The 13,046-nt window shown below is 47.4% G+C and overlaps 1 protein-coding gene across 1 annotated transcript in view; it reads left to right on the forward strand.

Annotated features, from left to right (window-relative positions):
- Positions 1-4,622: 4,622 nt before the first annotated feature.
- Positions 4,623-13,046, forward strand: part of LOC306923248 (integrin alpha-11-like) — a gene marked incomplete at its 5' end in the record, with an annotated part of 56,094 nt that continues 47,670 nt past the window's right edge. The window contains 4 exons of the mRNA XM_079501281.1: positions 4,623-4,644; positions 4,936-5,366; positions 5,498-5,753; positions 8,404-8,515. Of these exons, the coding sequence (XP_079357407.1) occupies positions 4,623-4,644; positions 4,936-5,366; positions 5,498-5,753; positions 8,404-8,515 (821 nt within the window). The remainder of the gene's footprint in view (positions 4,645-4,935; positions 5,367-5,497; positions 5,754-8,403; positions 8,516-13,046) is intronic.

The following is a 13,046-nucleotide window of genomic DNA, read 5'->3' on the forward strand; positions in this document are numbered from 1 at the left end:
ATTTTTTAAATTTCAACATCAGGCCTAAATGGGTTAAACGTGAATTTTAGACTCTTGGTTTGTTTCAGGCCATTGTACTGTGTGGTATATAGAACATAGAGTACCGCGTTATGGTGTCATGCCTCTGCCAACCAGTGTCTGCAGTATCATGTAGTGAAATTTAATGAGTGTGTTTAGGTCACAGTGACCTTGAACTTTGACCTTTGACCACCTACCTCTAATCAGTTCATCCTTTAGTCCAAGTGGACTTTTCGACCAGATTTCATGACATTCACTCAGGTGTTCCTGAGATATTGCATTAAGAAGGTCAGTGCGGATGTACATTGTCTAAAAACGGAGGAGGGAGGGAAGCCCCCCCCCGACCTGTGGGTCGGGTCCCCACGTGATTTTTTTCTTCCTGTGGCATGTGGAATTGACTCGTCAAACAAAATGTAACACCTCAACTGCTACAATTCCAAGTTCTTGTCAGGGTGGCGGGTCCTGCCGTGGAATTCTGGATCAATCAGCTTGATGAGGCAAATTAATAGGAGTGGAGACAATATTCTAAGAAGTGGTGATGTTTATGCTTTAAAAAATGGTGCATTTATATAGCGCCTTTATCCAAGGCGCTTTACAGAGATTGTGCATTACATTCACCCATTCATACACCGATGGCAGCGGAAACCAAAGGCACCAACTAGCACATCTGGAGCAATTAGGGGTTCAGTGTCTTGCTCAAGGACACTTTGACAGTAACTCTGGGGGAGCCCGGGTTCGAACTGGCAACCTTACGGTTACCATCCAGACACTCTACCCCTGAGCCACCGCCGCCCCTTTATGTGCATGATATCATGGGGAGAAATACAAGAGACTAGAGGGTAGAGTGGTATGGTAGTTCTGCCAAGAGCACAGGGCTGAGATCATAGGACGAACTGAACCACAACAAGATAGGCTGTACCAAAACAATAGCTGTCAGGCCTGGTGGAGAGTAAGACAGATTCTATAGGCTCTTACAAGCTACCAAATAATAAATGTCATAATGCATTATATATAAGTACTATAGTTATTAGAAAGTGATTGTACAATATAAAGGTTACATAATAGAATAATTCTTCTGCAGTCCCCAGTTAAAATATTATTACTTTGGGGGTGAAAAGGTTGAGAACCACTCGCTGCCCTAAGAGATGAGATCACTGACTCCTCTCACTGGTCTAATCTGGACCCATGAAGACTCACAGTGCCCTCTTCAGAGATGAGATCACTCCTCCTCTCACTGGTCTAATCTTGACCCATGAAGACTCACAGTGCCCTCTTCAGACCGGCATCCCTCTGGTCTGTCAGACAGACAGGAAACACTGCAGTTTTTCTGTGTGTGTGTGTGTCTACATGCATGGTTCCAAGCCCATGCCTGTGTGTGTGTGTGTGTGTGTGTGTGTGTGTGTGTGTGTGTGTGTGTGTGTGTGTGTGTGTGTGTGTGTGTGTGTGTGTGTGTGTGTGTGTGTGTGTGTGTGTGTGTGTGTGTGTGTGTGTGTGTGTGTGTGTGTGTGTGTGTGTGTGTCTACATGCATGGTTCCAAGCGTGTGTGTGTGTGTGTGTGTGTGTGTGTGTGTGTGTGTGTGTGTCTACATGCATGGTTCCAAGCGCATGCCTGTGTGTGTGTGTCTACATGCATGGTTCCAAGCGTGTGTGTGTGTGTGTGTGTGTGTGTGTGTGTGTGTGTGTGTGTGTGTGTGTGTGTGTGTGTGTGTGTGTGTGTGTGTCTACATGCATGGTTCCAAGCGTGTGTGTGTGTGTGTGTGTGTGTGTGTGTGTGTGTGTGTGTGTGTCTACATGCATGGTTCCAAGGGCATGCCTGTGTGTGTGTCTTCATGCATGGTGTGTGTGTGTGTGTGTGTGACAACTCAGGTGTGTTCTGTACTTCAGTCCTCTCCTGTTGCTTCGTGATTTATTTTTTCTCTTTTGATAATTTTCTTTCATTCATCTACAGAAACATTAGGAATTTTTGTGAGTTCAACTCTCAACAAGAATGCAGTCTAATTTAAACAAGCTAACAATAAGCTAACAGTAGAGGACATGCGCGTGACATCATCATCATACACGGAAGTTATGCGGGAACGCCTACTGAGTGGCAAAAAACTATACTTTCTGGCCTTGAAAGCCCATACATCCACACTGAAAAGTCATATTTGATTGCATTAAATTACTTTAAACAACATTAAATTCACTTTGTCACTCACATTGCCACTCGATTGCCACTCGATCTGCCATTCACGTTGTGCATGCGCATACCCTCTATAACCTCCCCAGATGGAGGTTCAAATGCATTTGGGCTCCACACAGCTTCGCCAGGCTTTCAGTAAAGAGGAAACATTAACCCATGAACGCAGCTGTAGGTTTTATTTAAATCATTTTAAATCTGTTTAAATCACTTTAAATTGGATTTGACGCAAAGGCCGGTGATGGTATGAGATTTCCGATTTGTCCCTGGGGACACCGGAGAGAGGTTAGCTCAAAGAATGTAAGAGAATGAGAGGGGGCGAGAGACAGAGGGGTGGGGGGGAGAGAGAGAGAGAGAGAGAGAGAGAGAGAGAGAGAGGAGGAGGGGTGGAGGAGAGAGAGAGAGAGAGAGAGAGAGAGAGAGAGAGAGAGGAGGGGTGGAGGAGAGAGAGAGAGAGAGAGAGAGAGAGAGAGAGAGGAGGGGTGGAGGAGAGAGAGAGAGAGAGAGAGAGAGAGAGAGGAGGGGTGGAGGAGAGAGAGAGAGAGAGAGAGAGAGAGAGAGGAGGGGTGGAGGAGAGAGAGAGAGAGAGGAGGGGTGGAGGAGAGAGAGAGAGAGAGAGAGAGAGAGGAGGGGTGGAGGAGAGAGAGAGAGAGAGAGAAGGGGGAGAGCACAGAGAGAGTGGTGGGAGAGAGACGGGAGAGAGAGAGAGAGAAAGAGAGAGAGAGAGAGAGAGACAGAGAGAGAGAGGAGAGAGAGAGAGAGAGAGAGAGAGAGAGAGAGAGAGAGAGAGAGAGAGAGAGAGAGAGAGGAGACAGAGAGAACTTGAAGAGAGGAGATCAAACAGATACAGAAAGGGGAGTGTGTGGGTTGTGTACAATGCTGTCAGGACAGGAGAATGAGATTATGAGGATGATAGGATGTGTTTGTTGGAACCATGCGTGTGTGTCATCTAATGTGTGTAATTGTGTTCAGGCCCTCGTCTGGCTTTTAGGCTGAAAGTTACACTCCAACACTTATGTCATGACTGCTGCTGTTGTTTGATAGAAGCAGTACACGTTTCACAGATTAAAACCACTCATCCATTGTGATTCATTCATTAAAACCACTCTAAAGGTTTTCATTCATTAAAGTAAAAAGTAAAATAAATCAGAAATTGGAAAAATTGTCAATTTGGCGTGCTGTAAACCTGACTCGATCCAATTCTATAAATGCCTTCTAAATCAGTAGTTCTCAAACTTTTTTGTTATTCAAAATTATTAAAAAAAATGTAAACACTTTTAAATAGGTTCAAAAATAGCCAACGCAAAAATCTATGCTTTCCTGGAATGGTTTCAGTGGGTATGAACTAAGAACCAACCAAACCAGCCTATACATACCTGCCCCACCAAGAGTATTGTTGGTAGAGCGGTGGACTGTACTGCATAGTGTCAACGCATCTCTACCCAGAAGGACATAGATAACAGAAAATGCATGTCTGTCTGCTTAATATATTTCAGGAAGTTCAAACTAAAGAGACCATTCCAGTGCTGCTGTCAAATTATAAATTAAAAACAGATCCCAGAAGAATGAACTTTCTTTTCCATAGCGGTTGTCTTTGTGTCTCTGGACACACACACACACACACACACACACACACACACACACACACACACACACACACACACACACACACACACACACACACACACACACACACACACACACACACACACACACACACAAAACATATTTATATTACTCCCAAACATCACACACACTCCTATCCTCCTGGTGGAGACCTGTGCCTTGAAGAGGACTTTTTTCTAGTTATCTCTATCTTTCTATCCATTTATCTCTCTATCTGTCTGCTGGGAAACCATAGCCGTCTGTCTGGCATAAAGCCTCTTGAAGTCAAGTCAACCCTTCTCTCTGTCGACTGCAGGAATCAACATCTGGAAAATCAGTTCATTATTCAAACAGGTTAGAGGAAGGAGAGAGAGTGAGAGAGCATACTGTATCAGAAACTGGTAAAATGTCTCTTCTCTTCTCTTCTCTTCTCTTCTCTTCTCTTCTCTTCTCTTCTCCTCTCCTCTCCTCTCCTCTCCTCTCCTCTCCTCTCCTCTCCTCTTCTCTTCTCTTCTCTCCTCTGCTCAGGCAGAAACAAATTCCTGCCGCCAAAACTCTCGGACCTCCAACAGAAAAGAACCTCTGACTTCGTCTCTGGTGTCTTGACATTTTGATGGATGTTTGTTTTCCTTCGTGGACACAGTCCGACAGTCTGTTCGATTTTTCTGATGTACAATTTGTACATGAATGGAATGTTGTTTGTCTGTACTGTACTGTCCTGTCCTGTCCCGCTACATAAAGAGGGAAACATGTGCATGTTTTTGTTTTTATAGGATTCAAAACGGTGTCCTTTACACCTCTGCATGTCATCCCCTGAACCATGCAGCAGGTGGTCCTGTGGGGTAAGGCTGTTCTACTGAGACTTGGGCCTCAGTAGAAGATCTGAGGTCTACCGGGATCTATAAGCTAGGGGCCTCAGTAGGAGCCCTGTGGTGTGCCAGGGTCTATAAGCTAGAGGCCTCAGTAGGAGCCCTGTGGTGTGCCAGGGTCTATAAGCTAGAGGCCTCAGTAGGAGCCCTGTGGTGTGCCAGGGTCTATAAGCTAGAGGCCTCAGTAGGAGCCCTGTGGTGTGCCAGGGTCTATAATCTATAGGGGCCTCAGTAGGAGCCCTGTGGTGTGCCAGGGTCTATAAGCTATAGGGGCCTCAGTAGGAGCCCTGTGGTGTGCCAGGGTCTATAAGCTAGAGGCCTCAGTAGGAGCCCTGTGGTGTGCCAGGGTCTATAAGCTAGAGGCCTCAGTAGGAGCCCTGTGGTGTGCCAGCAGGGTCTATAAGCTAGAGGCCTCAGTAGGAGCCCTGTGGTGTGCCAGGGTCTATAAGCTAGAGGCCTCAGTAGGAGCCCTGTGGTGTGCCAGCAGGGTCTATAAGCTAGAGGCCTCAGTAGGAGCCCTGTGGTGTGCCAGGGTCTATAAGCTAGAGGCCTCAGTAGGAGCCCTGTGGTGTGCCAGCAGGGTCTATAAGCTAGAGGCCTCAGTAGGAGCCCTGTGGTGTGCCAGGGTCTATAAGCTAGAGGCCTCAGTAGGAGCCCTGTGGTGTGCCAGCAGGGTCTATAAGCTAGAGGCCTCAGTAGGAGCCCTGTGGTGTGCCAGCGTCTATAAGCTATAGGGGCCTCAGTAGGAGCCCTGTGGTGTGCCAGGGTCTATAAGTTAGGGGCCTCAGTAGGAGCCCTGTGGTGTGCCAGGGTCTATAAGCTATAGGCCTCAGTAGGAGCCCTGTGGTGTGCCAGGGTCTATAAGCTAGAGGCCTCAGTAGGAGCCCTGTGGTGTGCCAGCAGGGTCTATAAGCTAGAGGCCTCAGTAGGAGCCCTGTGGTGTGCCAGCAGGGTCTATAAGCTAGAGGCCTCAGTAGGAGCCCTGTGGTGTGCCAGGGTCTATAAGCTAGGGGCCTCAGTAGGAGCCCTGTGGTGTGCCAGCAGGGTCTATAAGCTAGAGGCCTCAGTAGGAGCCCTGTGGTGTGCCAGGGTCTATAAGCTATAGGGGCCTCAATAGGAGCCCTGTGGTGTGCCAGGGTCTATAAGCTATAGGGGCCTCAGTAGGAGCCCTGTGGTGTGCCAGGGTCTATAAGCTAGGGGCCTCAGTAGGAGCCCTGTGGTGTGCCAGGGTCTATAAGCTAGAGGCCTCAGTAGGAGCCCTGTGGTGTGCCAGGGTCTATAAGCTAGGGGCCTCAATAGGAGCCCTGTGGTGTGCCAGGGTCTATAAGCTATAGGGGCCTCAATAGGAGCCCTGTGGTGTGCCAGGGTCTATAAGCTAGGGGCCTCCGTAGGAGCCCTGTGGTGTGCCAGGGTCTATAAGCTATAGGGGCCTCAATAGGAGCCCTGTGGTGTGCCAGGGTCTATAAGCTAGGGGCCTCCGTAGGAGCCCTGTGGTGTGCCAGGGTCTATAAGCTATAGGGGCCTCAATAGGAGCCCTGTGGTGTGCCAGGGTCTATAAGCTATAGGGGCCTCCGTAGGAGCCCTGTGGTGTGCCAGGGTCTATAAGCTAGGGGCCTCAGTAGGAGCCCTGTGGTGTACCAGGGTCTATAAGCTATAGGGGTGTCAGTAGGAGCCCTGTGGTGTGCCAGGGTCTATAAGCTATAGGGGCCTCAGTAGGAGCCCTGTGGTGTGCCAGGGTCTATAAGCTAGGGGCCTCAGTAGGAGCCCTGTGGTGTGCCAGGGTCTATAAGCTAGAGGCCTCAGTAGGAGCCCTGTGGTGTGCCAGCAGGGTTTTTAAGCTAGGGGCCTCAGTAGGAGCCCTGTGGTGTGCCAGGGTCTATAAGCTATAGGGGCCTCAGTAGGAGCCCTGTGGTGTGCCAGGGTCTATCAGTTAGGGGCCTCAGTAGGAGCCCTGTGGTGTGCCAGGGTCTATCAGTTAGGGGCCTCAACAGGAGCCCTGTGGTGTGCCAGCGTCTATAAGCTAGGGGCCTCAGTAGGAGCCCTGTGGTGTGCCAGGGTCTATAAGCTATAGGGGCCTCAGTAGGAGCCCTGTGGTGTGCCAGGGTCTATAAGCTAGAGGCCTCAATAGGAGCCCTGTGGTGTGCCAGGGTCTATAAGCTATAGGGGCCTCAGTAGGAGCCCTGTGGTGTGCCAGGGTCTATAAGCTATAGGGGCCTCAGTAGGAGCCCTGTGGTGTGCCAGGGTCTATACGTTAGGGGCCTCAGTAGGAGCCCTGTGGTGTGCCAGGGTCTATAAGCTATAGGGGCCTCAGTAGGAGCCCTGTGGTGTGCCAGGGTCTATACGTTAGGGGCCTCAATAGGAGCCCTGTGGTGTGCCAGGGTCTATAAGCTATAGGGGCCTCCGTAGGAGCCCTGTGGTGTGCCAGTGTCTATAAGCTATAGGGGCCTCAGTAGGAGCCCTGTGGTGTGCCAGGGTCTATAAGCTAGAGGCCTCAGTAGGAGCCCTGTGGTGTGCCAGTGTCTATAAGCTATAGGGGCCTCAGTAGGAGCCCTGTGGTGTGCCAGGGTCTATAAGCTATAGAGGCCTCAGTAGGAGCCCTGTGGTGTGCCAGGGTCTATAAGCTAGAGGCCTCAGTAGGAGCCCTGTGGTGTGCCAGGGTCTATAAGCTAGGGGCCTCAGTAGGAGCCCTGTGGTGTGCCAGGGTCTATAAGCTAGAGGCCTCAGTAGGAGCCCTGTGGTGTGCCAGGGTCTATAAGCTAGGGGCCTCAGTAGGAGCCCTGTGGTGTGCCAGCATCTATAAGCCAGGGTTTGTAAGCCTGCTGAATTTATGGAGCTCACTTTTGGATAGCATTGTATCTGGATCACTGATAGACTTTCTGCATATTTTTTAAATATGATTACTTTAAAAGATGTTTTATTTCCTCTTTCTGCATTCCTGCATCTTGCTCTTTTACTTTATTCTACCACTTTCTTTCTGTTGCTCTTCTGCTTCCTTGTCTTTCATTCTGTTCAATTTAATACATTTTTTCCTCTCTGTCCTTTTCTTGCTTCTTCTCCATCTCTCTGACTATCTGTACAATAGTAAAGAAAACAATAAGAATGCATGAAAAGATACAAGGGATACAGAGATGAAGAGATGGAGGTGTAGAGAGGACGCAGGACACCGGGAGAGACAGGACTTAATCTGTCCTGTCCTGTCCTGTCCTGTCCTGTCCTGTCCTGTCCTGTCCTGTCCTGTCCTGTCCTGTCCCTGTCCCATACCGTCCTGTCCCATTCCATCCTGATCCAGTAATAATAATAAAAAGTGAAGATTTTGTGTGAGTAATTATTTCCCATAGATCACTGTTTCCTGTTTCCTGTCAGGGAAAATGAAACAGGAAAAGAGACGTGATGTCATCATCTTGATATCCTGATGGTTTCCATTCCTATTGGCACCAGTCGAACGTCTTCTATCTGATAACAATTATAACAGTTTAAACTGGACCCAGATGACAGACGGACAGACAACGCTTAAAAATTGCCTCATTTCACTGGTTTATGTCTGTTTGTTAACACGGAGAAAACAATATAATCACTTGACTTTTTCGTAAACGTACTGATTAAATAATGTGTTTACTCATGTGTTCTTGCCCCTTTAGATTATGCTAGTTAAGTTATTCATTTTCAAAGATTTGCACTGTCATGTTGATCTGTGTGTGTTGTCTGTGTGTGTGTTGTGCTCTTGTGTCACAGGTCTTCATCTGTGTTTCAACTTTGACACCAAGAACCCCAAGGTAATTCTGGGCTCCAAGGATGCACAGTTTGGTTACACAATCCAACAGCATCAAGTGGGAGGACGACAATGGTAACACACACACGCATGCACGCACTCACGCACAGACACACACAGACACACACACACACACACACACACACACACACACACACACACACACACACACACACACACACACACACACTCTGTTATGCCTGTGCAAGATTAGCTGAGAATTCAGTCTCAAGGCAGAAGTTAGGTGCATGTTCTAAATCCACTGTTTGGAGTTTAATTATTCCTTACAGACAGACAAGGACACATAAGGTTTTGTCCACTTTGTTTTACAAGTTCTCCCTTCCTGTCCCAAGCTGTCCTCCACACTCCTTCCTCTGTGTGTGTGTGGGAGACGAGAGCAGACTAGAGGAGAGGAGACTGTAGCCAATCAGAAGGACATGACACGTACAGATTTGATGGACGGTGTTGTCATGACTGTGTCAGCTTAGCTAGCAACCACATCAGGTGATGGCTAACGGCAACTTCACAATGTATATTAAAGCATGGGTTCCCAAACTGTGGTCCGGGGACCCCTAGGGGTACTTGAGGGAGTTCCAGGGGGTACCTAGCTCAATTAGAGATAGTTAGGAACCAAATGGACCCTTATGGGTCTGTAACTCAGAGAGTGTACAAATGGAACCAAATGGACCCTAACGGGTCCATTTGGTTCCATTTGTACACTCTCAGAGTTAAATTAACAGTGGATTTACGATATAAATTGGGGTACCAGAGATAGAAATGCCATTACATCGGGGGTCCGTAGCATAATGTGTGTGAAACTGGGGGTCCATGAAATTAATATGTTTTGGAATCACTGCTAGAGCTGTAAAAATCCTCCCTTATCGGGGTCACTGGCATATGTTTTCAAATGGGGGGTCCGTGGGCTAAAAAATGTTGATTTGGGGGTCCTTGACACGAAAAAGTTTGGGAACCACTGTATCAAAGAAAGACATTCCAGGACCAGTGGCCTTAACACAATGAGTGTACAGTATGTGTTCAATGTTTATGGACTTTCTTAGATGTATTAATTGTTTGTTTGGGAACCAGTGAGCTAGAGCACAGTGCTTCAAGCTGCTTCTGATTGGTCAAACTATGGTGTACTGTACAGACCTCTTCTCTATACTGTACATGTGTGACTCTGCAGTGCTGCCTGTATCAACAACTGTAAATAAACACTTCATCCCTCCTCTTAAACCCCCCATTCAAACAACACATCACCTATGCTAGGTGTAAGGAGTTCTTTACCAGATGAGCTCTGGGATATGGGGACCATTAAGGGGATTCCAGGGGTCCCTGGTTAACAGTTTAAGGGCCCCAGACGGAGATCACCGTCAAGTTCAAGTTCATGGTCAAGTGCCCCAGACAGAGATTGATAAATGGGACGGAGATTAATGATATCAAAACCGGTCGCATCGCTCCACAGCCTAGGAGCGCTTGTTGCCCAATCCTCGGTGTTGCACAACAGTGACACGTCATCGAAAATGTTCCCTGCCTGTTTAGCGGACGAAAACGAAAATATTAAAACGTTCATAACTCGCGATCTAAATCATCCCGTCTAATTATGAAAAAAGATCCTGTGTTAGACGGCGCTCCGCGGTCCAGTCGCTAGTCGCGATAGATTTATTCTTACCTCCCGTTGTTGTCGATCGACTCTAGAGTGGTGTGGCTATTGTTAGCTGCTTCACAGACATTCACAACAACTTCCGGTGCGCCGGAAAAAGCGGTCCGGGCGCTATAAATGATGGGCACATTTTATTAATGGATTAAATAGGTCCGGGCCCTCAAGGTGTTAAATGATTGATGGTTAAGAACCAAATGTGTGTAACTTTGGTCCCAGGGATAAGTGTTGATTTAAATGAGGCCTAATAGGCCTAATCAAACTGGCAGTCCTTTAAATGAAGAAAGCTTGAGAAACACTGCTGTAAAGAGAGGGTGGATGATACACAACACGAGTCCTATTCAAATCCACAGGATCATGACTTCTTATTAGGGGTGTAAAAAAAATCGATTCGAATTAGAATCGCGATTCCATTATGAACGATTCAAAATCGATTCATAATTTCCAAAAATCGATTTTTTTTTTTTTTTTTTTTTTTAGATTTCTTTTTCTGGTTACAGTTACAGGAGTTTTCACTACATGGTGTTTGTGGTATGAAATGTAAGCTCACCCTAATCACAGTAAACATCATGTCTTCAGTCATTTTCAAGTTACTGTAGTCACTTCAGTTCAAGACTGGAGTAGATTGTGATGAAATCCTATGTATTGAATCGAGAATCATTTTGAATAGAAAATCGTTTTGAATCTGGAAAAAAAAATGCTTTTGAATTTGATTTTTTTTTTTGGGATTGAGAATCGAATCGAATCGAATCGTGACCCCAAGAATCGGAATCGAATCGAATCGTGGGAGACCCAAAGATTCACAGCCCTACTTCTTATGTATGTGTCTTGTTTGAAACATTTTGTGTTGTCACTGCTGTTGTATCCTACTGGCTCACCTGCCAGTGAGGAGCCTCCACCAGGAGGACTCTGTCCTACTCCTCCCGCTCTAACACACCCCGCTGAGGTGCCGCCCCAGCCGTAAGAGTACGTGCAGTAACAAATATCACCCTAACCGCCAGGCTTCCCTCCCCCAATCACGGGCCAATTGTGTTTGTATAGACGCTCAACAACGCCGGATACACTGCGGTGGATTCAAACCCTCAGCTTCTGCGGTGGTGGGCCAGTACTTTTACCACTACGCCACCAGGCTGAGTGCCTTCCCAGATGTGAGTCTTGACTAGCGGTTTGGCTGCTGTTTGATAAAGAAGGACTTTAAATCAACAGTACACCAACCACCTGCTAGTGGCTACTGGAACATTTGGGTTTCGGACGGTTGATAGCTTAGTTTGTCCTACCACTTTGACTTCCAAACATCATTTACACTACAGGTTGTTGTCCATCCATCCATCCATCTTCAACCGCTTATCCGTAGTCGGGTCAGGCTAAGGAGCAGCGGTTCTACTCCGAGTCTCTCTCGTGTGACTGAACTTCTCACCCTATCTCTAAGGGAGATGCCAGCCACCCGTCGAAGAAAACTCATTTTGGCCGCTTGTATTTCGCTCATGACCCACACTTCATGACCATATGTGAGAGTAGGAACAAAGATTGCTCGGTAGACAGAGAGCTTTGCCTTCTGGCTCAACTCTCTTTTCGTCACAACAGTGCGGTACAGCGACTGCAATACCGCCCCTGCCGCTCCGATTCTCCGGCTGATTTACAAATCCACCAGCCACATGGACAATTAATCACTCATAATTCTGTGTTATTCTGTTCTCAATTTCTTGTTTAGCTGCTTATTAGCTACTGGTTATAGATGCCAGCAGACAACAACACATCCTTGTCTCCTGTCATGGGAAAGAGAGAGAGTGAAAGAACCTGGAGGAGACTTTATTGCTGTGTTGTCTTCCAATGAATCACGGCGACGTCGGCGAGATGATGGAAGACCTCGGGACAGCTAGGTCCTCTGGTGACACAGCGACGTCGGCGAGATGATGGAGGACCTCGGGACAGCTAGGTCCTCTGGTGACACAGCACTTGGCAGCGTTGACAGAGGTTCCATTACCGTACGACCGTGGGATGTGGAGCATTAACACAGCTTGACTGTATTAATCTCCTCTGTCCACTAAATTACAGTTTGATAATCTGTGTCTGATGTATATCTGATGCTTCTCAGACAGGGTCTGTGAGGGACTCCCTGTCAGCTCTGTAATGGCTGTATAACGCCAGCAATGGAATCTACGGTTCTGTAAACTGTACGAGTACGACACACACAAGTTATAGTCGTAATACCGTACACATTGTTATGATACTTTACGCTTGCTTCTTGGCTGCAGTGGGTCTCAGTCTCTGGTGGAACATCTCATCCCTCAACTTCATGTCTGTGTGGCTGCTTTCCATGGTTAGAAGACACTGAAATAAGTTGATAAATAGAGAGCACGGTAATGCCAGGGTTGATGGTTTCATTCCCTGTAAATATAGGCATTAGCACGGCCAGGTTCTATGATCTCATTGTTGTGTGATTTCCCCCCGCCTGTGCCTGGGTTGCTCCCATGGGACTTTTAAGGACAGATAAATGATAGCAGATATACGGCCAGTCGGCCCACTAGTCATAGGTAAATATACGAGCTCTCTGTCATTCTCTCTCCTCAGTAAAACCCTGTGGTTGTGGACGCCAGGTGAGATTTCCCAACATTCCTTTCCCCCCCTTTTTTCTCTCTCTCTTTTGACCTGGAAGTCTCTCAGCCGTGATGGGGTGTTTGGGCTCTTCCAGGATTGCCTAATATGTTGGCCTTTGAAGTAGCAGGTAAATAAGTGGAAAATATTTCGTTCTGTCTGGCGACCTGTTCTGCTGCATCCTCAGGCTCACTGATGACTCTGGAAACTATGTGATGTGGTCTGTCATGCTGCTGCCTCCCTCTGGGATGAGGCGGGGAAGTAGAGCAAACAAAGCGTGCATCGCTCCAGGTTTGAAGCGTGTTTTTCATCTGTTGTTGTTGTCGTCTGGTGGGGTTGATCATTCCAAGGATG

The sequence above is a fragment of the Electrona antarctica genome (genome assembly GCF_951216825.1).
Source record: "Electrona antarctica genome assembly, chromosome: 5".
Classification (NCBI taxonomy): Eukaryota; Metazoa; Chordata; class Actinopteri; order Myctophiformes; family Myctophidae; genus Electrona; species Electrona antarctica.